This window comes from Cydia strobilella, chromosome 10 (assembly GCF_947568885.1).
Source record: "Cydia strobilella chromosome 10, ilCydStro3.1, whole genome shotgun sequence".
Taxonomy (NCBI): domain Eukaryota; kingdom Metazoa; phylum Arthropoda; class Insecta; order Lepidoptera; family Tortricidae; genus Cydia; species Cydia strobilella.
In genome coordinates this window covers 9,307,100-9,331,731 of record NC_086050.1, presented here as the reverse complement: position 1 = coordinate 9,331,731, position 24,632 = coordinate 9,307,100, and the positions used below count along the sequence as shown (strand labels likewise).

At 34.8% G+C, this 24,632-nt stretch overlaps 1 protein-coding gene across 3 annotated transcripts in view; it reads right to left on the bottom strand.

Moving 5' to 3' along the window:
- Positions 1 to 24,632, bottom strand: part of LOC134744666 (uncharacterized) — a 118,391-nt gene that overhangs the window by 22,771 nt on the left and 70,988 nt on the right. For 2 of the 3 annotated variants that reach the window (XM_063678569.1, XM_063678570.1), the window contains exon 3: positions 11,547 to 11,592. In XM_063678569.1, coding sequence (XP_063534639.1) covers positions 11,547 to 11,592 — 46 coding nt within the window. Of the gene's footprint in view, positions 1 to 11,546; positions 11,593 to 17,073; positions 17,617 to 24,632 lie in introns of those variants that run through there. The other variant, XM_063678571.1, reaches the window with a different exon arrangement.

The following is a 24,632-nucleotide window of genomic DNA, read 5'->3' as shown; positions in this document are numbered from 1 at the left end:
AGTCCGCTAATTGTGGTTGGTTTAACTGCCCTTACGTGCGCATCACTCTTACTTTAACAGCTTACCAAACGAAGGGTCGTCAACATCGATATTTTGTAAGGATTCTCTACTTTTAGCACTCACACAGCTCTTGAACAAAACTTGTACTTAAAAATGTTATATCTGATTTAGTATTTGCAGGTGAATGATAGTCTATCCGAGTATTATGTTGAATCATAGTAATCATACGCCGCTCTTACAATCATAAGTACTATTTTACGACTTAGGAAGTCATCGTATAGGTCTGATGTCGTCACAGTGTGACAGAAAATGATTACTCTGAATCGTTCAAACGATAACATTACAGGCAGCAAATCATCGGATTACGCCAACTTTAGTCACTGGTCTTGAGTCTCAGTTAAGTATCGTAATGTGCGTCATGCATACGTTTGATAGTAACTTAATACCGTTAAGCACTTAGGAAGGCAAAAGAAGCATTTGGTTAAGGAATTTAGCGTGCGTAATCAGCAGCGTCAGATACTTAATATGTATCACTTGGTATCACATAATGTAACTGCTAATAACTGAATATGTTCGTGTGACGTCAAATCTGGTGACATGGCATTTGAAAATGAAAAATGTCTATGCAACTAAAGATTAAATTATTAAATACTACGAAAGATTTGATGCATTTCTAGAAACAAATTTTAAAATTGACACTTCTATTGGCTTTGAAATTTGATCTGTTTTTTAACCGACTTCAATTTCATAGAAGGAGGAGGTTCTGTATTCGGTTGTGGCTGTTTTTTTTTTTTTTTTTTTTTTATGTATGTTCACCGATTATTCCGAGACCCGTGGTCCGATTTGAGTAATTCTTTTTTTGTTCGAAAGGAGCTACTTCCAAGTTGGTCCCATATTAATCTGGTTCTGATCTGATGATGGGATCCCTGAGGAATTGAGGGAACTCCTCAATTTTTAAAGGCACATGTATGGTGATTTGGGTGTTTTCATAAGCAACTTTAGCATTTTCTCTCGAAAACGACCAATTTGATGAATTGCACCTGATGATGATGATTGTTTTGAAGATAGTGTTGATGATTTTTTTATTGTAGGATGTTCAGCGAATACTCCGAGACCCGTGGTCCGACTTGAACAATTCTTTTTTTGTTTGAAAGGAACTACCTCCAACGTGGTCCCACATTAATCTGGTGCTGTTCTGATGATGGGATCTATGAGGAATTGAGGGAACTCCTCAATTTTTAAAGGCACATGTATGGTGATTTGGTCGTTTTCTTAAGCAAATTGAGCATTTTTTCTCGAAAACCACCAATTTGATGAAGTGGAGCTGATGATGATGATTGTTTTGATGATAATGATTTCAGCGATTACTCCGGCACCCATGATCCGATTTGAGTTATTCTTTTTCTGTTTGAAAGAAGTTACCTATCCAAGGTGTTTTCGTAATATTTTTGGTTTTGATCTGATGATGGAATCCGTGAGGAATTGAGGGAAATCCTCAATTTTTAAAGGCACGTGTGTGGTAATTTCGGTGTTTTCTAAAGTAACTCAAGCATTTCCTCCCCAAAACCACCAATTTGATGTAGTGCAACTGTAGCCTAACCACGAGTTTGACACTAAATATTCTTCGTAACTTACTTTGTACACTAATATGCTAGTACGAGCGAGATGCATAAACAGTAAGTTACGCACACGATAGCGAATATATCAATGTCAAACTCGTGGTAAGGCTACTGATAACTTCCCTCGTATGTGTATTATGATTTTTGATGTAGGTAGTGTTGGAAACAACCAAAGAGACTGAGAGGTGAAGGTAGAGGGTATTAGTGTTTGGGGGGTTTGAGGTTGGGGGTTGAGGGGAGGTGAGTTGATGGGTCGGGGACTGTGGGGTTGGGAGTTAAGGGATCGGGGGTTAGGGTTAGAAGTTAAGGGGTCTGGGGTTAGGGGTCGGGGAATGGCGGTTGAAGGGTTGGTGGTTTAGGGTCGAGGGGTTCAGTGATCAGGGGTTGATGTGCTGTGAGGTTGAGTGATCACCGGGTTTGAGGGATTGGGTCAGTGGCGGGGCGGAGAATGGATTTAGTGACAGGAATGATTTCCCAGACGGACTCGAGGAAAATTCTGATTATTTAATAAAGTTTACGAATTTACAGTTAAACATCATTATGTTTTTCATTCATGCGTCACGCTCTTAACAATGTTTTAAAACTAAAAATGGAAAAATAAAAACTTTTATAAAAAAAAAGATAAACCGACTTCAAAAAGGATGAAATAAAATATTATCCTTTTTAGGGTTCCGTGTTTAAGTATATGCGTTACCAACTGATATTTTTGAAGTCGGTGCCAAGCCAAGTACTCCAAGTAGTAACAATACCAGTCAAAAATAATCAGCTTTATGTCTATAAATCCCATTACAACTGTACAAATATTATAAACGTGAAAGCAATTATGTCTGCCTCTTTGTTACCTTTTCATGGCTAAACAACTGAACCGCTTTAGCTGAAATTTTGCATGAAGGTTCCTTGAATTGTTTTATATTTTGAAATGTAGTCCTCTGGATAAGCGACAGTCCCAATCGCACACTTGCGTGCTATGACTGTTCAAGAATTAGTAAGAAATGCTCTTTAAAAAAATACGACGACAAAACGTATAAAATTTACACTAACGTGCCGACAAGCATGGTACGAACTGCGCCAAGAAGGTTCAACCGTGTGTTCTGTTCTGAGGTGTACAGAAAGTTCGTTTATTGTCGTCGTGTACGCTGCGTCTTACATAGGCGAACACTCGCGAACGCGAAGCGAAGCGACGCGGCACGGCGCGGCCGGCCCAAGGCGTTCGCGTTCGCAACGAGATCGCCCACGTAGGACACTTCTATATCTATGTATCTTTATCGAATTGCACCAAAATCATTATGAATATATGGTTTAAAATTTGGCTTGGCACCGACTTCAAAAATATCAGTTGGTAACGCATATACTTAAACACGGAACCCTAAAAAGGATAATATTTTATTTCATCCTTTTTGAAGTCGGTTTATCTTTTTTTTTATAAAAGTTTTTATAATAATAATATGTCCTTGGGTGCACTACTATAGTGCATACAGGGATAATCGTCGGTTGGTGTCACATCACCTTTTAGAGTAAATTGTCTTTTTACAAGGGGCCTCTGCGTGTTGGCTTCGGCCTCACGCACGCCTTCCAAATGTCCGGGACCCCGTGGTCCCGAGATTATGTAAAGGACGAACATAATAATAATAAATCATTTATTTGTTCAAAACAAATTTCCTCCAAAAATTTAGTTTCTGATTTGTCGCTTCTGTGTTGCTGTCAAAAGTCAGTGAAGGAAACTGCTGAAACAAATTCCCATAATTTGAGCATCGGTGAAAACTGCGTCCGAAAAATTGGGCTCCAGAACCCATTTTGTTATTTTTTAGTTTTTTTTATTTCGTGACCTTTTGATGACACGAATAAATAAAACTGTGAATAGAAGATAACTTACGTAATTTTACTATTGTACTTGTTGACACCATGTCTGTTAATCGCAAGGAAGTTTCTCTTTACCCAGTCCTAATGAAAAAGCTAAAATCGTGAGATCCGTGTTTGTGTGTGGCCGATGTCCTATCGCGGTGTGATAGCTTGAATTAGTTTCCCTATTCTGACCATATATTCCCCTTGATGCAAGCGTAGTTTAGGAAAATACTTAAGAAAACCATTCTATATATGAGCTGTGATTCCATAACAACAATATGTAATTGTACAGCGCAGTTTATACTGGTTGTCACAGGACTTGACTCCCTTGCACTGGGCAAGCAGCAGGAATGATACTCTTAGGCTTTCACCCGTAATGGCGCCTCAGCTGACTCATTACGCAGATCTGATCGGCATCTCGTGAACCCCTGAACTTCACAATACAGTTACATCGGCCACCGATGAATTTGGCCAAGACTGTTAACATTATTGAGCCGAAGAAGCCTGAATATGATGAGAAAGCTAAAGAATACTTGCATAAAACGTTAAAAAAATGTTATCCGTAGGTAACATTAATAGTAGTAGGTAAGTATTATTGTGCGTTTAACAGTTTATTCATATTTAAAACTGCTAAAACTCTAAGTTAAACTTTCATAAAACTACAATCGTTCGGGGATAATGAATGTATGTATCAATCATTAGTAACCAAACATACGTAACTATAACTATTTTATTATAAATCAACAATACTTAGCAATTTTTACAGATGGCTTTATGCACGTAAAAACGCATGTGTCACTTTTTAACACCACACGATTGAAAGACGAACACTATCTATCACGCTGTTAAGTATATTTGTACCTACAATCGTATATTAGCCTGAAACACTCATTTTCCTAAACTGAACGACGAGTTTTCTCGTTCAGACGATTTGTCGCCTTCACGGTTTCTGTAGCCAATCGCTTTAACGGACACGTATTATCAGTCAACAAGTACTGTTATTTATTTTCAGCGCCCACGGCAATCTTAATGTTCATGTCACTACCAGTTACCGTGGAACAGATCAAATGTCGACGCACACAATTTGAATTGTATCATAGTATATTTATTTCCTTGTCAGCATAGGCCTTCGGATAGAGCCTCGATCCTTAATCACATTAAATTTATAATTATTACTAGAAACAACGGCTTCAAGCACCACAATAAGGAAACAATCGATCGTTTTAATGGGTCAGGCGTGCTCGGCTAATCCGTCATACTGAGGGTTCGGAATGTGCAATACGAGCGATAGTTAACCTTATTTTGATTAAGAGAAAGTCGCTTGTTGGTTAGTGTTAAAGGATGCGTTTGGACGTTTTGAATGCGGGCGGGTGGTGTCATATTCAGGTGGGAAAGCATAGGCTACCGCGACGCGGTCGGCGCTCAGCCATATTGCATTTCACGTGAACTTTGTGTAAACAATACTGGGATTACTTATACTCTTTAATGTTGAAAGACTTTCTTCGACTGTTTCTTTAATTAATTATAAAGTCGGAATTTAGTGTTGTAATCAATTAGTTTACAACGATACGACACTGGACACATTCGTAGGTACACAAATAAAACTATATTTAACACCGGATTTTATTTAACTGACAGTACGCGAGCCTTTCGAAGTTACAAATAATAGTTATTTTCGATACAAGTGCGGAAAAGAGGAAATTCGAAACGAGTGGCGATAAATTAAAACACGACCACAGGGAGTGTTTTAAATCGACACGAGTTGCGAATTACCTATTCGCACGTGTATCGAACAACGTTTTACAGTACATATGGCCCTTTAAACTTTCGACATATGCACAAAAAGTGCACTTTCCGCACTAGTGCGAAAAAGTAGCACCATATGTACTGTAAACATACTTAACCAGAAATGTAGTGATTTCTTTTTCAGTTTATTTATTTTCAATAAGTGCGCAGTTGTATCAAATGTGTTCATTCCAAAAAAAGTTATATAAGTAGTGATTGAGTTCTTGGTCCTGGTAGCTCAATTGATTAAATAACGAGTCTCGATGAGACAGAAAGTCGTAGGTTCTTGAATCCAGCTTTGGGTACAAATTTTCAGTTACGTAAAATTTAACCTCAGTTAGATACAGTTACATAAAATGTAGTTAAGATAAAAAATGAGACGCTAATTTTCTTAAATTGAATAAACGCAGAACGCGTGGTTTAATTTTAAAGAATTTTCCTAAAAATGCCGTTAAACATCTTATTTGTTAAAAATAGACGCACAGGTAAACACGTTGGAGCTTAAAGTACCTTTTTTTGGGTAAAGTACTTATCTAGATCTAACTTATGTAACACGCACAAACCTCATGATACATTAAGAAGACGACTTTCACAGTTTAAGATTCTTAAACTAATTTATGTAAAACATACAAAGTCGTACCTGGTCGGTATTTTCCTTTATATACACACAAATGACTATACACCTACCTGGCATTTGATTTCAGTACATTATTATCAAGGCTCGGAAAACGCCCGACATTTTAAGAACATAACCCTGCTCCGTACAACAGGGAATTCCTTAAACCAATGTCAAATTGTCAACCATTGAATATGACCCAATGACGTCGGTAGATGTGAACGAACCTTTTTGACTCATAAATGGGTCCTAAATCATGGTTGTAGCTATATGTTTTCAAAATGGCGGGCGTTTTTCCGAGCCTTAATTATTATAATGATGTTTTTTAAGCAAATCAGCAGAATAATTATGACAGTTTAACATTGATATACTTAGTCGCTTTTCACATAATTACCGTATCGATGATCACAAAACGCCCAAACAAAACATCAAACAACCTGTAACTGTATCGTCTCGGGTACATCAACTTATAACGCTAGTTAATACAGAATAAGTACATTTTATGCACATACTACTTTCGATCCAAAGCGTAAATTTCGAAATCTGTATATTAATACTGATATAAACTACGCGTAATCATATCATAACACGTCAAAACAGTCACATTTAGAAATAACGGTCCCTTTTCTAAATATGTATTATAAATGACGTTCATTATGTTAATAGTTAAGTCTGATATTTGTGGGATCTGTAGAAAGTGCATTTAATTTCGTAGATGTTAATAGAGCTGTTCTGTGTAGTTTCATGATATCAGTCACGCTGGAGATGGAATCCTAATTAAGGTTTGCAATGTTATGGTTCCAATTTTAACATATTACCTAACCGGTTGGTTTTTAATAATCTTAAACGCGATGGACTACGCAAGAGACAATACCAATATGAAGGAAATGAAGCTGATGACGTCTGTCTTCTAGATATGAAAGAAATACGACGACCCCAAATAAATTTGAAGCAAGCGAATGATTATTTATTTCAACTTCATTGGGTAATACAAAAATATCAAAATGTCATATGCAATGTCATCATGCAATATTTTTAGCTTAATTTGAGTATATGTGTAATGGGTCCTTTTTTTTGGTTATCTATGAGCTACGAGGCCCCAAACTGCATATCCGTAGCATTTCGCTAGTCAGTGCCCAGTTAAGATACCTACCATCACTCTTATCTAAAGGTTTATGCCTCGTTTGGCGGGTAAACCGGCCACACACACGACAGATAACGGCTACGTAATAATTGTTTTCGGTAGATAAAACAAGCAAACAGTTTAATGGAAGCGTGTTTAATGTTTGAACGGGAATTTGCAGATTTGATAAAAATAAAAAGTAATTGTTTACAAAAAAAGGCGAGGTGACTACTACTGTATTTGATTAATGTCATGATTAGAATAATTTGCTCTTTAAGCCTATGTTAAAATGTAGACAAGTTTAAGTAACAACCGTAAATATTTTTACACGTTTCACGTGCCATATGTACCTAGTTAATCAACGATGTCTTGATTGTTCGCCAAAAACAACACCTATTTAGGTAAATTACCTTCCTGTAATTTGAGCAATTTATCGTCTGTAGGTACTTTTAAGTGGCGATAGTTTCAAATTCGAATCACAGTTGAAGCGCTCAGACATTTACTTCAGAGATGTGACACTAACCTGCAAAATTGTATTTTCAGCTAGGGTACTAGGTACCAACTACGGAGTTGTACAAAAATTTCTCTTATATTAAGAACATACGTATAAGCCAATTCGAGTTTTAGTTATTGGATCTGTTTCCGATATGATACTGATCTGTCGGTGTCACAAGTGACGTTTTTGGTTGAAGAAATGTTCCGACATTTCAGTATCATATCGGAAACAGATTCAATAACTAAAACTCGAATTGGCCTGTTAGTAGGTAAGAACTACGGTGACTGCTTACCATCAGGCGGGCCGTATGCTTGTTTACTGACGTGTTATAAAAAAAAATTAGGGTAACGGACGTGAAACACCCCACTTCATGCTTTGTTATTTTTAGGGTTCCGTACACAAAGGGTAAAAACGGGCCCCTTTTACTAAGACTCCGCTGTCCGTCTGTCGCCAGGCTGTATCTCATGAACCGTGATAGTTAGACAGTTAAAATTTTCACAAATGAGGTATTTCTGTTGCCGCTATAACAACAAATACTAAAAACAGAATAAAATAAATATTTAAGTGGGGTTCTCATACAACAAACGTGATTTTTTTGCCATTTTTTGCGTAATGGTACGGAACCCCTCATGCGCGAGTCCGACTCGCACTTGGCCGGTTTTTTTAATTTCAGATTGGTTCACAATCTGAATGGATCCATTAATTAGTGGTCGTTTGAATGAGCAGTGAGTGGCAGTGACGGCCACGCTTGACTGCGCGGGCGAGGGTTGTTTACACCAAATTGTCTAACCAGACATATAAAAATACCTACAAATTAATTACACAGCAGTATAGGTACTACGCGAATCTGAATAAAATGCATATACATTCAACCCTATAAAATGCATATACTTTGTGATAATTTAAAACACTCGATGGATTGTATGTATCTAATCGCCATGATCCCTCAGTCTATTCATTCGGTAGGTGTGTAACATCCATAATAGCCGTCTTCTAAAATTCTTGCTTAGGTGAACTTAGTTGTTCTTTGCTTTAAAACTCTCCTGTTTATTTAATATATGAATAATTAGGACTAGTTTATAACATGAAAACTAATAAGCTATATTATTTATTTTTATACTTCATTGTTTTAAAGCATATTAGAATAACGGGATATTTGTCCGGAAATCAATTGCATTACAAACTCCGGTTCATTATTTATTACCTACTTCCTTAATTACGCTCTGAATTCAATAATTCGTCCTCGCCCTTAATTCGCCCCTTTAGCTCTCTTACCTCCACTTCATTAATGAATAATACGGGATATCATTAAATCAAACACCGTTCAATCATTAGAAAAGTGGTCGGCGATAGATTGAAGGTAAATTTCTTCATCGAAGAGTGTTTGCTTGCGCAGGTAATTACGGGGCGCGACAGCCAGTGAGTGAAGCTCTGATAGCCCATGTATTAAATTATATGTACATATAGAAACTATTTACTTCACGACACAGCGTTCGCGGAACACCGGCGAATTAAACAGAATATGTGATGATAGCTTTTGAGGAAAACCATAGCCATTTTTCAATGATGTATGTGGGTGCAATCGATGTTGCTTAAATAATGTAATTTTAATTTCATAGCCACCGGTGTGCGTACTTAATTTAAGAATACTAACGATTCATTCTGGTATATTTTAGTTCTTATACAAGTGCAGGAAATACATAATAAATCTAACAGCAAATATATTCAGAGGAATTCTATATATCAAAATATAAATACTTATCCTATTATCCGTGGTTTTCTCATGGTTCCATCATTAGGATCTGGGTTAGACGAAAATGGAGGACCCGTGCGAAATCGCCTTTTCATACAAACGTAGTCCTCACCACTAGACCACCCGGCCACGGCGGTACCTGTCCCAAATTCTCTGGTGTATGCTATCCGGCACGGCACCGGTGCACCGTGATGTGTATCATATCTATTTCAGTTTATAATTTACATATTAGTAGTGTGACTACTTAAAAAACACAAATAAACATATTTCATGAAATAATTTGATTTGTTCCCTTGTTGGAAACATAGCCCTCAATTACCTCTCTGGATATTAACATTATTGAAAATATTTTAACACAATTACACCCCACAGCTTTGCCCCTACGTTTGACTTTTTTCGAATTTTTAATTAATATAAGAGTTAGGAGCATTTAAAAATTTGTATGAAAACTATTTTACGTTCCTAATTTTTACAATAATCAAAAAATCTAAAAAAGTCGTAGGGTTAATATACATCAAATTATGTAAAAATATTTTCCATAATGTCAATATCCAGAGAGGAAAATGAGGACTAAGTTTGTATGGAGAAACGGCCGTCCCCTTTCCTCTTAAGATTGTGTGTGAATAACTAACACAAGAAAAAAAAAACATTTCAGTGAAGTGAAGTTGAAAAATCTGACATCAGATTGGTAACGCTAACGTCCTCTGTTTTTATAAGGTCACATAAAAAACATATAAGTATAAACAATTAAAAATGTATATTTCTGATATGCAAAAAATATAAAAATCGTTTTGACAAATAACTATAAATTTGTAAGGCTTAGAGATGTCAGTCGAAACAGTTAAATGGGGGTCACGATTAAAGCTCACGGATTTTTAAAACAATAAAAAAATCCCGCTCAACTGGTTTTGTACGAAAATTGTTCAAATATTTATAAAGGCAAACGAGTTTCAACAATAAAAGTGTTTTCAATGTCGTTGACGCAAATGTGCCGTTTTCTTTTTTTTAATCAATTATTGTAATCATTTGAGATTCTATTAAGTTCGCAGAATAAATAAAAAGAAGACATCAACTGTATTAAGGAAATCTTAAACTGACAAGGAAATGTTTTCATCCATGTAGGAAAGGTTTGGTATTTAAAATATGTCAAACACATCAGAAATATTGATTACAAAATTTGTGATACAACTGTGCTACGTTGGTCATTACACACGAGGCGATATTGTGCGCGCGAGCTGTAAGCGAACGCGCAATAAGAAAGACGATGTGTGTAATTACCAATGCACACGCGTTTCATATGACGTTTTTCAACACACTTGCGAGGAAAAAAAGGAAACTCATATTAATCAAATTTTAACTGTTAAAACAGGTAGTATGCAGTCTTGCATCTGTCATAACTCATACTGCCTCCCGCGCCTCAACCCTGCCGCTGGCGCGTGGCGGTCGGCGGGACACGGGCGCCCGCCAGTCCGTGTTGTAAAATCTACTCGACAAATTTAAGAAGGCTCCGTTTCCATACATATTATTAGCAATCAGTTACTTTCTTAAGTCAGACAAATTATCATTAATTGCCTAACAAGTTCTATAATATAATGTTTAATATCGAGGATTATGAGCCTAAAAGCGCTTCAATAACTTGCATGTTACGAGCAAGTGTGTTGAAAAGTAACATTCCTCGTAGGCTAATCGTTAGTGACAATAGTGGCCTTGAAGTGTTTGAATCCCGGTAAGGGATATTTATTTGTGTGTTTATGACCAATATTCGTTCTGAGTTACGAATTTTTTATTTATTTAGGTAAATTTGTGTAGAATCGTACCGTAATATTTTAGTTATTTTTTACACTTAAGTACTTAACATTCAACGTTCATATTGTAGAAATACAAACATCAGTAACTGTCTAATGATTATTTCATGCCTTAAAGTACATAATCAAGTCATAAAAATGCACTTCATTTAGTCGCACGAGTCACTCGGAAGGCTGACGTTTTCTCATTACGGTGGCTAATGCGAACAGAATAGTCCGCGATTGAAATTACTAATCCTTGCCAGTTAACTGACCTTTTGCATGCCCGCTTATTCCACTTAGACTTCTAACTATTAGGTTATCAATAGATTACGATTAGAGTGCGAGAATGCACAATCTTTTAGGTACATACATATGTTAAAGTTTCGAAATTGCGTTACTTATTATTATTTTTATATAAGCTGATAAGGCATAAATATAGTCAAATATCTATATCTGACTTATCTTTTTATTAAATACTTAATTTTACCTTCCGAAATACTTCAATTAAATAGAATAATAACTTACCATCAGGAGGCACAATATCTTCGCAGAGACGGCAAGCTGTGGTAACCTGAAACAAATAGATAAGCAAAATTTTATTTTATTGAAAAATCTTATTGGAGGTCAATCTAATTGGATTTAAAGAAATGTCTAGACGAGTTTAACGTTGTAAGTTGATACCTCATGTTTTTAATCATAATATGCAAATAGAAGATTATTCAGGATGTAATTAAAATAGTGGGGGGATCCGTTTAATATATTCGATATCGTCTTTTGGAAAAAAGTAAAAGAAAAAATTTTCTGACGTGAAAATTTTTTGGCCTTTGGCCGATTTGGGCCCCATGGAAAAAGAAATTTTTTTGGACGTCAAAATTTGTTTCTTCTTCTTTTTCCTAATTAGAACACGATACCGAATATGCTGCCCTTTAACGGATCCCCACTATTTTTGTTATATCCTGTGTATTTGTTTGCATGTGCATTTGTTTGCATTCATGATACTGTTTAATTAGGCAACCAGACATTTTTCTACTTCTTGTAGTTCCGAGCTAAGTAAGTGGGTAATTGTAAGGATTTATATTCAGACTGGCACAGGAAATGGTAGAGGGACTTGTTTCTATGCCAATACTTTTCCGACAAGAGTAAGGATCATACCAATTACTAATTTCGAAAAGCAAAGTTTCGACTCTTAGGGTCGGCAATTCCCTTAATATGCTGAGGCGCAAACTACTCGGTCAAAATATTACTAATCCTCTCTTCTACATCACATCATTAATAGACTAATGGGAAAATAATATTAGGTACCTAAAATCTTACTATAGACAGCAAATTCTCCATTCGACGCTATGCTTAATGCTTGCTTGAAGCGTTAAAGAGAGTTCGCGCGCGAGCTACGAGGATTTGGGGACTGAAGAAACAGAAGGGTTTGCGCAACCATCGCGGGGGCATGACGGGCAAGCAGGTGTTCGTTCCAATTCTATCATTTTACTGAATAATGTCTTTTAATCCAGGAGAAAACTGCAGCGACATACTACAAGGTGCCGTTGTTGGCTATTATCTCCTTCAATTTACTCCTAACACCCCCCTTCGGTTTGTAATATGTACCTATATTCGTAACTACAAAAATAGTAAGTATATATTATGACTAATTTAAAATAATGCTCAAGTTCACCTGTTTAATGACATTTCCATTAATTAAATAGATACTATGATTGATTATTATGATTAATCTCATAAGAATTAACATAGCCAGGTATTTCTAATGAAGCCAGATAACTTATCTGTAAGATTACCGGTATATTAGGCAGATATCGTATAAAGGAACCAGTTATTTCGACATTAGGTATTTGTGTGGTTTATCTTACATATCGCTTCCATGTCGGCTGGTCAATTATCTGGCATGTTTTAGTACACACAAACATACTCAGATGTGTTTGCGCTTTCCATTTTCAAGTAGACTTGTTATTGGTCTAGTCGGTGTCCTCAGAAAAATCGCTAGTGTCTTATGATATGACTATTTTGAGCAGCTAAAATCAAGTAGGTGACTTCCGTATTCTTGCTTTATTTTTACAATAAATAAACCTAATTGACTTGAAGAAATATCTATTTATTTATACCGTGAACGTATGAAACATTAAACTTTTATTAATAAGTCATAAGTCATTTATTCATAAAGCTAATTTACACGTTATAAAAATGGAACATATTTACATATGCCGTTAACAAATAAACAAAATCAATTTGAAATAAATATAACATCACATAAATCACATTAAATATTCATAATAATACAGAAATAAGAATTAGCTAGTTAACATCCCTTTTGTGGAAATTCAGGTACTCGTCATAGTTATAAACGGATGCTCAACAAGCCAGCGTTTGAGGCGACATTTAAAACTGCCCAAGCTCTGGGCGCTGGTGATGCTGTCGGTAATATGTACCTACCCACGATAACTTGGTTAAATTTTGGTTGGGGAAGTATTTTATACGCAGGATAGCGTTTCTTTATCATTCAAAAGTAACAGTAACGATGTTATACAGTAGGTATAATTTATGCCCACATATTATATCTAGGTATTTACATTATCTATGTCTATATGACATAATCATTATCGCCATGTAATAACCTAGAATATGAACTTATAGATAGGTCACGTTATAAAAGAAATTTACATCAATAAATATTTTTACCTATTAACAAGTATAAAAATGTAGCAATAGTACGAGTATTGCATTGTTATTTCTGAGGCAAAAGCAAATGACTAAATTAAAAATATTTGATACTACGTAACTAGTTAATATTTGAACTACGTAATATTTAATATTGTCTTCGGTTACCGCGATAGTTACTCATGAAATAAAACTATGAAAACGGATTATATCGCGTATATTGATGCATTCGAAATTACGTAATATTTAATTTGTTGATGCATTCGAAATGGCCCGTTTTCCGCTGCACTCACCATTTGAATGTCAACTTTAAACTATTTAAGGTTCAGCTTGGATACTTTAAAACTTCATTCTTTTACGCAAGTACGTATTAAACATTATAAAAATAAAAAAATAAAATAAAGATGGGCCTTATTTGGTACAGGTACCTTGCATATTAACATAGCGAATAATTTTTTCACCAGTTTATCTGCAGTGTTCATAAATACCTATTTATTTATTCCTGCTAGTAGGTCTGGTTCGTTTTTAGTACATAAGTAGTAAAATCGTAGACATGTATTTGTCGTGTAACCACTGAAAATGCTTATTTATGCCGGAAATATCAAACAGTGCGATAAATATTTCGCTTTAACAAAATAATGTTTTGGTTTTGTTAGTGTATCAGAAAAAAGGAAACTAATTTTGAATTTAATTTAGTATTTATACCTACTAAATATCTCTATCTATCTGCCTATGTCAACACAACAACCGTGCCATAGTAGGGTAGTAGGCAGAGACCCCAGATTTAGATTAGGGCACTCTTGACCTGAGCTTTCAGTTTTATAAATTTACAATAAGCGAAGTAGGTAACATTTAATATAGAGTAATATAGAGAACTTAAGGAAATCTAGATGGTTTACGTCTCGATCATAAATTATTTTTTATCGAAAACCCTGTGCGTGAACTCAATAGATAGCAGAAATTTAATAATACGCCTTAATAGCCTGATTTGCCACACGATTATAATAGATAATTGCAGGTTGTTAGCAGAATGATGACTTAAAAATATACCTATTATTTAATAATAATAAAAAATATAAGATTGCTATTTTCGGGCGGTTGATTGATGGAAATGGCAAAATTTACGGAATTATCGCAAATAAAAAAATATTAAAGGACAAGGTTACATGGATCGATGTAATAGTAACGAAGACATCACACCCCCTTAACATCATTATGTACCATTGAAAATCTAACCATTCATTTCGATTACATAACCGTACCTAGTCAGTTATGTCTGTTGTAGCTGTTACGTCATTTTAATACCTAAATAACATCTTCCAACTACGACTATGAAAAATTACCTTGATAAATTAGTTTTATATATGTAGATACAATTTTATTTAATGCACGTGTATTTGTGTCCTTCATCAAATGTGTGATATTCTCACTATAAGCCTAGGAAACTTCAAATTAATAATTTACTTATATTTAGTCGAAAGGTTGCTAATATTGTTTAGGTATTTAATAGTTAATATTTTGTAATTACAAAGCATGTTTTACTTTAATATACCTACTACTAAATTGTTAACGCAGTTGCGTATATTGTTGTGTGCCTTAGGTGGTACTGGTGGTAGGCACGTAGGCACCGGGCAAATTTAAGATTATATGTATAAACAATATTAATTCATTAAGTAGCATGCTTTCTTCATACAATAATTATTACTTTTAACATAAACCTTCTTTCTTAATCCAAGCGAAATTAATCCACCTAAAAAAAACAACTAAAGAAAACAACAAAAATAATTACAACTGAAACTGACTGACCAATGATAATCTACGTTAGCATAAACGAAAACTTTACCTATATGTGATAATGATTATATTTAGGTACCTACTTATTTTCAGTTTCGATCACCAATACCTATCCGAGTTGCCGATGTAAATTTATATGCATTTAGAAATTTTATTTTCATTTATTTCAATCCATTAAGCTTTTCTTCCTAGTGTTAATAATTTAATGTACCTACTAAAAACACATGCCCAAATAATTATCGTATCGTTATCAAATGGCAATGATGTGCTCGCAGACTGGCAACTGTTTAAGTCCAATCAAGTACGTAGCATCCGAACGGTGTGTGATAAGCTAATTCGCACACGGCGGGCCATTACTGTTTATCTCAGTGCGTATGTACGGCCGACGTCAAAGATATGTTTATATATTTCGCATTATTACAAAGGAGTAAGGTGCAAAAGTGTAAACATAATTTGGACATGGACTGTACGAGACGTTGATAATTAATAATTCCCGCAGGTCATCTGGTAGTAGGTGCAATATCATGAATTCATGATTGATATTGGAGAGAATTCAATATAGAATTTGATTTGATTATACAATAACATGACAAATTTAGAGATAAAAAAATGCAGCTAGCTCATATTTGTTTACTACCAACTGTGTATTGTTTAACTTTAATTACAATTAAATAATAGACAGACAGATAAATAGAATACTCTTTATTGCACACCTGTAAAAGATACAGCTTCAAGGCAAGTGATTGATATTGACAATTATTAATTTCAAATACTTATTTTTAAAATGTTGTGAAGTTTTACGCTCCTATTGTAGCGATATATCGTAGATAGTGCGCCCAAATAAAAAAAAAACCGACCAAGTGCGAGTCGGCCTCGCGCACGAAGGGTTCCGTACCATTACGGAAAAAAACAGCAAAAAAATCACGTTTGTTGTATGGGAACCCCATTTAAATATTTATATTATTCTGTTTTTAGTATTTTTTGTTATAGCGGCAACAGAAATACATCATCTGTGAAAATTTCAACTGTCTAGCTATTACGGTTCATGAGATACAGCCTGGTGACAGACAGACAGACGGACGGACAGACGGACAGCGGAGTCTTAGTAATAGGGTCCCGTTTTTACCCTTTGGGTACGGAACCCTAAAAAGACTTTAAAAGGTGAGAAATACATAGACATTAAAAAGCACCCAATGATTTCCCGCGCAGCCCAGATATGCAGAGACTATATTTATTAACACAGACTATTGTTAGGTAACTACATTATTTTATTACCCAATAAATAAGTATTCGCAGACATTCCAACTGGCGTTTTCTCGAAATCTGTATAATCCCCTTTACATATCTATAGATAATTTATAAATATTCCATTCCTAACAAAAATGAAAATATAAGTGCCAGATAAACATCATAATATTATGAAGTGTTTATTGATTGCTGTCTGGCGTTCAATTAACGGCTAGAAAAGAGGGTACTTTTGTAGTTCTACCGATTCACGTGAATAGAAATAAAGCTAAAATATAGTAGATACAGTAAAAAATAAGAAACGTTTATAAGGATTTTTTTAATAATTATTAAAACAATCACTCACATAGCCGAACTTTGCCGTCATGTTGTGTCTCGTTGTATATTATGTAGAACACACATCTAAATGAATTGCTCTGCCACTTATCCTTTTAAAAACTTAACAATCCACTTTTATATAACAATTTTTCAACACACTGCATTCATAAGCAAAACACTTCAATAAGTATACTTTTTGTTCCTAGGTGCGACGTAACAATAGCTTTTGTAGTCATAAGATTGAAAATAACTGAGAAAATTCTGAACGGAAACACTACGGTTTCACTACACTTTACTCGTTAATTTTCGGAAAAGCCAGCTAAGCCTGCGCGAATTTAAAAATAGAACACTTTTCGCTTGTGAAACACTCCTTTGACGGCTTCTTTTAACTGTTTTTTTTTGTAATTTTCATAGGCGGGGGAGGTTTTTTTTTCACGCGCGGTATTTTATGGGGCTTCAGCGCTGACGGCGACATGCGCGCTGTACGACGGCCAGCCATCGACTACGAGATAAAAACTTCACTTGATTATAAACTTATAAGCTAAAGTTTTTTGTTCGTGTGCGTTCGTGCGTCGGTATGGACGATAGGCTTTTGTTAGTAGTCAGCCGTAGGTGCTCATAATTTTCACTAGGCCTACTTTGTCTGCGTTTTTTAGAAACATTTTACGACTAGATTTTATTATTAAATTATAAAAAAAGCATGATATTATACAATTTGAGAATAAAAAGCTGATCATTGTATGAAACAAGTAGGTATTATAACTAGTATCTCAATGCGCATTGCAGTTTTATAGATACTAGAATTACAGAACTCGATTTAAGGTACCTACCTTAAATACAGTATACCATATTATATTATGTAAGCACTTGTACACAAAAATGCATAAATAATAGTTGCCAAGGCAAGTGCGTACACGCAATTGCCGTGCGAGTTATCAAAATGGGTCAATGTAGCCTACACCTTACTCCCAACGTACTCAGGTCGTTCCATGGCTCTCTACGTCTAATCTAAGTAATAGGTATTTAAAATTATTTATTTACTAATTATCTATTTAATTTATATCAAGAGTTAGTACATGGTACTATCTATTTTATGCTCAATTGTATTGGATCATATTACATAAATTTTATAATTTAGCAATGGTGTCATTAATAATGATTTTGGTTTTATTGAATTACCTATCATTTCTAGCAAAATTCATATATGTACTTGTTTTATTTTTATTTCCGAAATATTCAGTGCCTATTAGAAGATTAGTTGCGGAGAACATTTAGACCTAGATTTAGAAGATTTAGATTTAACCGATTAAAATAATCTAGGTGCATGAGTATTAAAAAAAGGTGCATGGGTATAGTATTTGTAAAACCGTTTCTGAAATTTCTTTGATTATATTAATATATTAATAATATATATATATCTATATTAGATTCGGGAATTTTATTTTATTCCTACTCAGAATCACGAGCTCTTTCGATCCTAATAGGAGAAAAAAAGTGTCCCAAGATTTCCATACTATTTTCATTCCTGCCATTTCGTTACCGTCATACCAACTCTATGAAAAATGGCAACGGAATAGAAATAGAAATCTTGTGTGAATATTTCTAAGTAGAAATAATAACATAAAAATTCCTAAATCTGAGAAAAACGTTTAATAAAATGACCCGAATACCGTTTCTTACTCCTATAATTTCGTTGTGACAACCATAAAATTAAAACAAACGGTTGCTAAAGTAAAGTAAGTGTTTATACAGCCGAAAATCCTGCATAACATTGTTTAATTAATTGTAGTCAATTAGATTTTAACAGTTGGTGTTTTTAGGTTACGCTGCGTGGCCAGTGACCTTAACTTTGAATTTAAAACATACATTAACACATTTTTAAGTTGATATTTACTAATTAATTATTAACATATTAAGTAAGTACTTCCGTAAAAATATTTGAGTATAATTTTAATTAGGTAATTCTTTTGACGTATCTATTTTAAGATCAAAACCACGTGTGTGTGGAACTAATGTCGCCTATATAAAATGTTGATGCAGATGCAGATTGCATTCAGTTATAAGGAAAATGCTCTCTGATAGTGGTACCTTTTAGACCAAGCTAAACAATGTTTTGCGATTTTGCAACAAAAACCTTGTGCCAAAAGACGCATTTCAGTCCATTAAAATGAGTCTTATATTCTCAGTTGGCTATTTGCTATTACTTGAATTACCTCAAAACGTGAAGCATGACGACCACCGTCATTAAAATCGTAAACACATAATTATTGCGTCGGAATATGACGCTTAATAAATAATGTGTACCTAAACGACCGTAGTCTTGTAAGATTCCTTTGCGAAACTGACAATGAACGGGTTTGAAACTTGTATGCATGATTGTTTTTGTTATAAGAAGGAAATTATTACGATACATAAGCGTAAGAAATAAAAATATCTGACACTTTACAATGTCCCAATAGTTTGTACTTATACCCACTTTCGTATAGATGTTGACCAGACTAGTCTGTATAATTATAAGGATAGACGTCACTGGTGAAATACGCCCAAATCTCATCAATTTTGAAAATGAATCACCTGAAAATAACTATGATTTGATGACTTCCATAAAATAGAATAACGATACAATAATAGTGCCGCATTTTGCAATATCGGCTCTTCCTAGAAACTGCCTAGGTCGTCGGATCGCGGCGTAATTATTTCAAGTGCTTTCGACTTAGCATACTGAAGTTGAAATGTATACCGCAGCAGCCTTGGCCTATAAAATTTTAAAACCGGTGAAACGGAAGCGACTAAACAGTCAGTCACGTAATCTTTATGTTTAACTGAGTAATTAACTTGCAAATTTTAGATTATTTGATCGATTTATACTCAATAGATTTGAGGAATGATAGGTATAAAGATATAAAACTAGGATAATTTCTCGTTTATTATCAATCTTTCCCTGTAAAGCTGACAAAGAGAAGAAAGAAGCTGTACCTAAATATTGAGCAATCCAAACATACTTGAATTATGTCTAATAGTGATTTAAAAAAAAAACATAATTTCATTTCTTAAAAAAAGGGAACCGCCTTCAAAAAACCAACCGACTGAAAAGCACAAAATAATTTTTATTACCCCACCCCTATCCTTGTCTAGTCCCTATCCCGTCGTAAAGCAAATTTTTGCCAAAAAGTAATTAATACCTAATAATAAGCAAATTAATAACCACCCGGGTAATTACTTAGTTTTTGAAGGCGGTGCTAAACCAACAAAATCTCTATCTTGGGTACTGTTCTCCCAAGTGCTCATTAAGGCGTGTCGGATGACCAAAACAAAGTGTGCCTATGTTGCACCAAACCTGAGTTCCACTAAGTACAGCCAGGGTTCAGCATCAGCTCTATCTTGTGTAATGCTCTCCCAAGTGCTCATAACGGCGTGTCGGATGACCAAAACAGCGTTTGCCTATGTTGCACCAACCCTGAGTTCCACTAGGTACAGCCAGGGTTCAGTATCAGTAACAAACACTTTTCTGAAAACCGCTTTAAAATCGGATCAGCCAAACGCGAGATAATCGCGGACAAACATACATCCATAAACATGGGTCAAACTGAGAACCTCCTTTTTTTGAAGACGGTTTAATATCAAGAATGTTCCTATTAAAAAGAAGTTAAATTGTTTTATTAAATTACAAAATCAACTTCTGTACCAAGTGCACAGATTACAAATTGTAAATATCGGTTTCTTTTCTAATAAATCGATTCCAAGAATGTGACTAGTGAAGTGAAAATCCAGGAAACTTCCTCGTTCCGGAGTCGTTGACCACATCGGTGTCAACATTCGACCGCTTCCTTGTTTAGTCTGGACCCCAACAAGGTTACTGTGTAAAGAGGATTGTTTTGACAGAATCGCCTTGACCGTTCGACGTGTCCAATAAACGACCTTTGGTAAGTATTTTCATTTCCTTCATTTACGCCGTAAATGTGTAGATACTTGTACTTGCAGTGACGGAAAACATTGTATAGGAAGTGTAGGGCGAAGTCCTAATAGACGCATGAGAATCTTTGTTTAATTATAACAGTAGTTTGGTCTGCTAGGCACCTAAATATACTTGTCTAATACATTGGTAATTTACTTATGTTGCAGGAACCTAATCACTACAAAAATACCTACTTGAAGGGAGTATAGAAAAAAAGAAGAAGACCGAAACGTGCGTTTTTGAACCAAGCTAAACGTAGTGACGTATCAGGAGATTCAGGAGCGCAAAACAGTGCCAGAGAGAAGAACGGAATGGCGATTACTCCACCGACACAGGCTCTTATGATGATTGTGGTGTATTACCTTGGGCTACAATTGCGTTTCAATAATTAAGACATCACAATGATGGTGACTATTTTAGTTACCTGTACGAAGTAAATTGCTTTGATGCAAGTCAAATAAAGTCCTTTTAAACTAACTTTGCACAGAATTGAGCAGAACCAAGGACACTGATTATAAACGTCATATTTTCATGGAAATTTGTCATTTTATGACATGGCCACACTTTGTCATTGCAAATACCATGCAGAGTTAGCTTGATTCGACTCTAGTTCGACTTTCGTTTCTCATGCTTCTGTCTAAAGTGTTTAGGTTAAGTATAACTCACAGCCTGTTAATACAGCGGCAGTCACTATTGACTTAACAATTGCACTTTGCAAGGTGCATTAAAAGTAATAAAATTCAAATTAGCGTGCAAATACGGAGGCTCTAAGTAATCCTCGATCAATAAAATGTGCGAGTGGAACACACATGGTCACGATACGTCACGGTGACCGCGAAAACCAGTGAAGTGCAATTTCGTGTACTATTAAGAGACGGTATCAATAACGCACGCTCATTACGCAGTATGGGCTTAAAGGGCAATATTCATGAGCTTGGTTTTTGCGCTTAAACATTATGTTGTGCTGAAGCAAACGAAGGCTGCAATCAGAGATAATGAAGTGACGTTTTGTGAAGCTAAATATTATGATTTTGACAATCATGTAATTACTGCAACCGACAAAGAAAAAGAAAAAGATATTTGCTGAAAAATAATTCATCACATTTAACAATTTTTGTATGTGGGTAGTTGCACAATGTAATTTTGACAACTTTTTTACTTAAATGTTTTTTTAGTCTCCAGTGACCACGTGTGCTGGTAAAGGGCTCAAAACGTTAGGATGTATTTCAAATTTATAATACACGATTATAATATATAAATGACATGTTCCAGCCAGTAATAGTTATCGCGATAACCGAGGATAATATTTTGTTGGAGTATACACATTTTTTTAACTACCCGCATTATTACATAACCTCTGCTGCGAAGTTTTTCATAAAGAAACGTTCGATATCAGCCAAGTCTTGACATTGAGTAGCATCTTTATCCGCAGTCTTTCGCGTGTTTGTTTATTTTACCGTCTCGATATATCCATAATACTATAATGTAACTTTGCCGGCCATAATGACCAGGCCAGAGTAAATAAACTCACTTGAGAACATACTTGCGGAGTACTTGACCGCCCAACCTTTAATAGCATCAAATACTCGGAAAAATTGCGACTCTGACTATACGTTTGGGTTCCGTGAGTAATAAGGTAAAATACCTATTTGTGTTATGGTTTATGGGTGAGTGGTCAAAAGGCAATAAAAAAGCTATTAGGTGCCCTATCTAGATGATGTCATGGCTGATCTCACTTTATATGACGGTTATATGCTCTCGAGTTTTTGCTAAATGGATATTTTTAGTCAAGAAATTAAATTCGGATTACAAACCCGAAAAATGGAAACGATATTAACTTTTATAGTTGAAAACTAATACGGAAACAAAAATAAATAATTAAAAATTACAGTTATGTAGACAATGCCTTTTCATTTTGTAATTAATTACTTAAAATAAATCCTTATTATGACCAAACTTAATGTAAAGGCAAATGCTTATTGTAATTGGATATTACCTAGCACCTTGACGTTGATAACATAACTTACTTTAGGTTTACCGGGTTTACCTATCTGTTTGCCGGCCGCCAAAACAGACAGGCCCACAAAGTTGCCTGACGTCTCATTTCAATTTTACAGCCTACACGACGCGTGGACCGACTCGGGCGGCGGCGATTCTGAAAATTTATGCCGGCCCAAACTCGCGCAGGCTTCGATAATGTAACGTAAATTTTCATTAAAATCGAAAGCACGTGGGTATAAACTTATTTATAACCAAGAAAAATAATTTCAAATTTTATCAGAAACAATATTATTATGAACGTACTTAGACATTTTGATTATAACTTTTTTGGATATTTTAAATACCGGGTGTGGCCTGTAACACGAGCAGATTGTACTCCTCAAACGGTGACACTTGATCAATAACTTTAAAAATTATGAAGTAAGTATTTAGATTTCCCATTTTTCATACAAATTAAATATTATCTTCAATATACGCCATTATCATTGTAATTGACGTTGCTTGTCATGCCTTAAACATAAAATTCGCAATACTTAAAGTGTACTATAAATCAAAAGACAGGTTATTTCCAAAAGTTGCTGAACAAACGTTCCGACCGAACAAAGGTCCGATCAGGTTAGCAAATTGCTATCCATCAAGGTCCATGATGCCATAGAAGTCACAAGAGATCGGAGACGGAGGTCACGACCCTCAGCACTGAGGAGAACGAAACAAGGAGGATCAATTCTTAAGTGAAATTTCTTGCATGTTTCACGGGTGAATGTTATTTTGAATAGAATAGAATAGAATAGAATATAATAGAAAACGTTTATTGTAAAAATCTACAAACAGCACCATACAAGTTTAAAAAGAAGAAGATCTTATATTTTGGTATTTTTACCATCTTGTATCATGTATGTATGTAGTATAACTACGACAATAATACCTAAATATAATTTTGTATGGATTGATAATTATAAAGAATGTATGATTATAAGGTTGTGTTGGCTATGTCATTAATGCTTGAGGAAACTTTTTATCAATTTTATTGTTAATATTAATACCATCTCATTACAGTACCGATTGGAGCTAATCCGTGATAATGCATTAATGTAGGTCTGCTAAGTATTGTGACTCGTGTCACACTTAGAGATAATAAACAATTTGATGCATAAAATGTATCATAGAGTAATGTAAACTTTCTGAAAAACTTGATTTCATGAAGATTCATAAAATGTATCACACATACAGTCATCTCACCATACACACACACACATTATGTTTTATTATTATAAATAATTTGTTATTCAAAAAAGTAAAATTATAAAAAAACAAAAATGACCAACAACAAGAAAACGACGTTATTTTTACGTCACACATTATGTTTTGTTCACAGTAATTTGTTTTTGTGACATAGATCGATTAAGCGCAAGTAACAAGTATGTAGGTACATATACAACTTCATAGCTCACCATTTTAACACAATTTTTGGATGGTCCCTAATCCAATCGCTTCGTTAGGGACCTACACTTTTAAATCAAATTGTCATTTTGCTGAACTTTATATAACGCGATTCTCAATTGCTTCTACATGTACATGAAAAGATCACTCTAAAACTTAACCTAGACAGTGAAAAACAAGAAATATGCCAA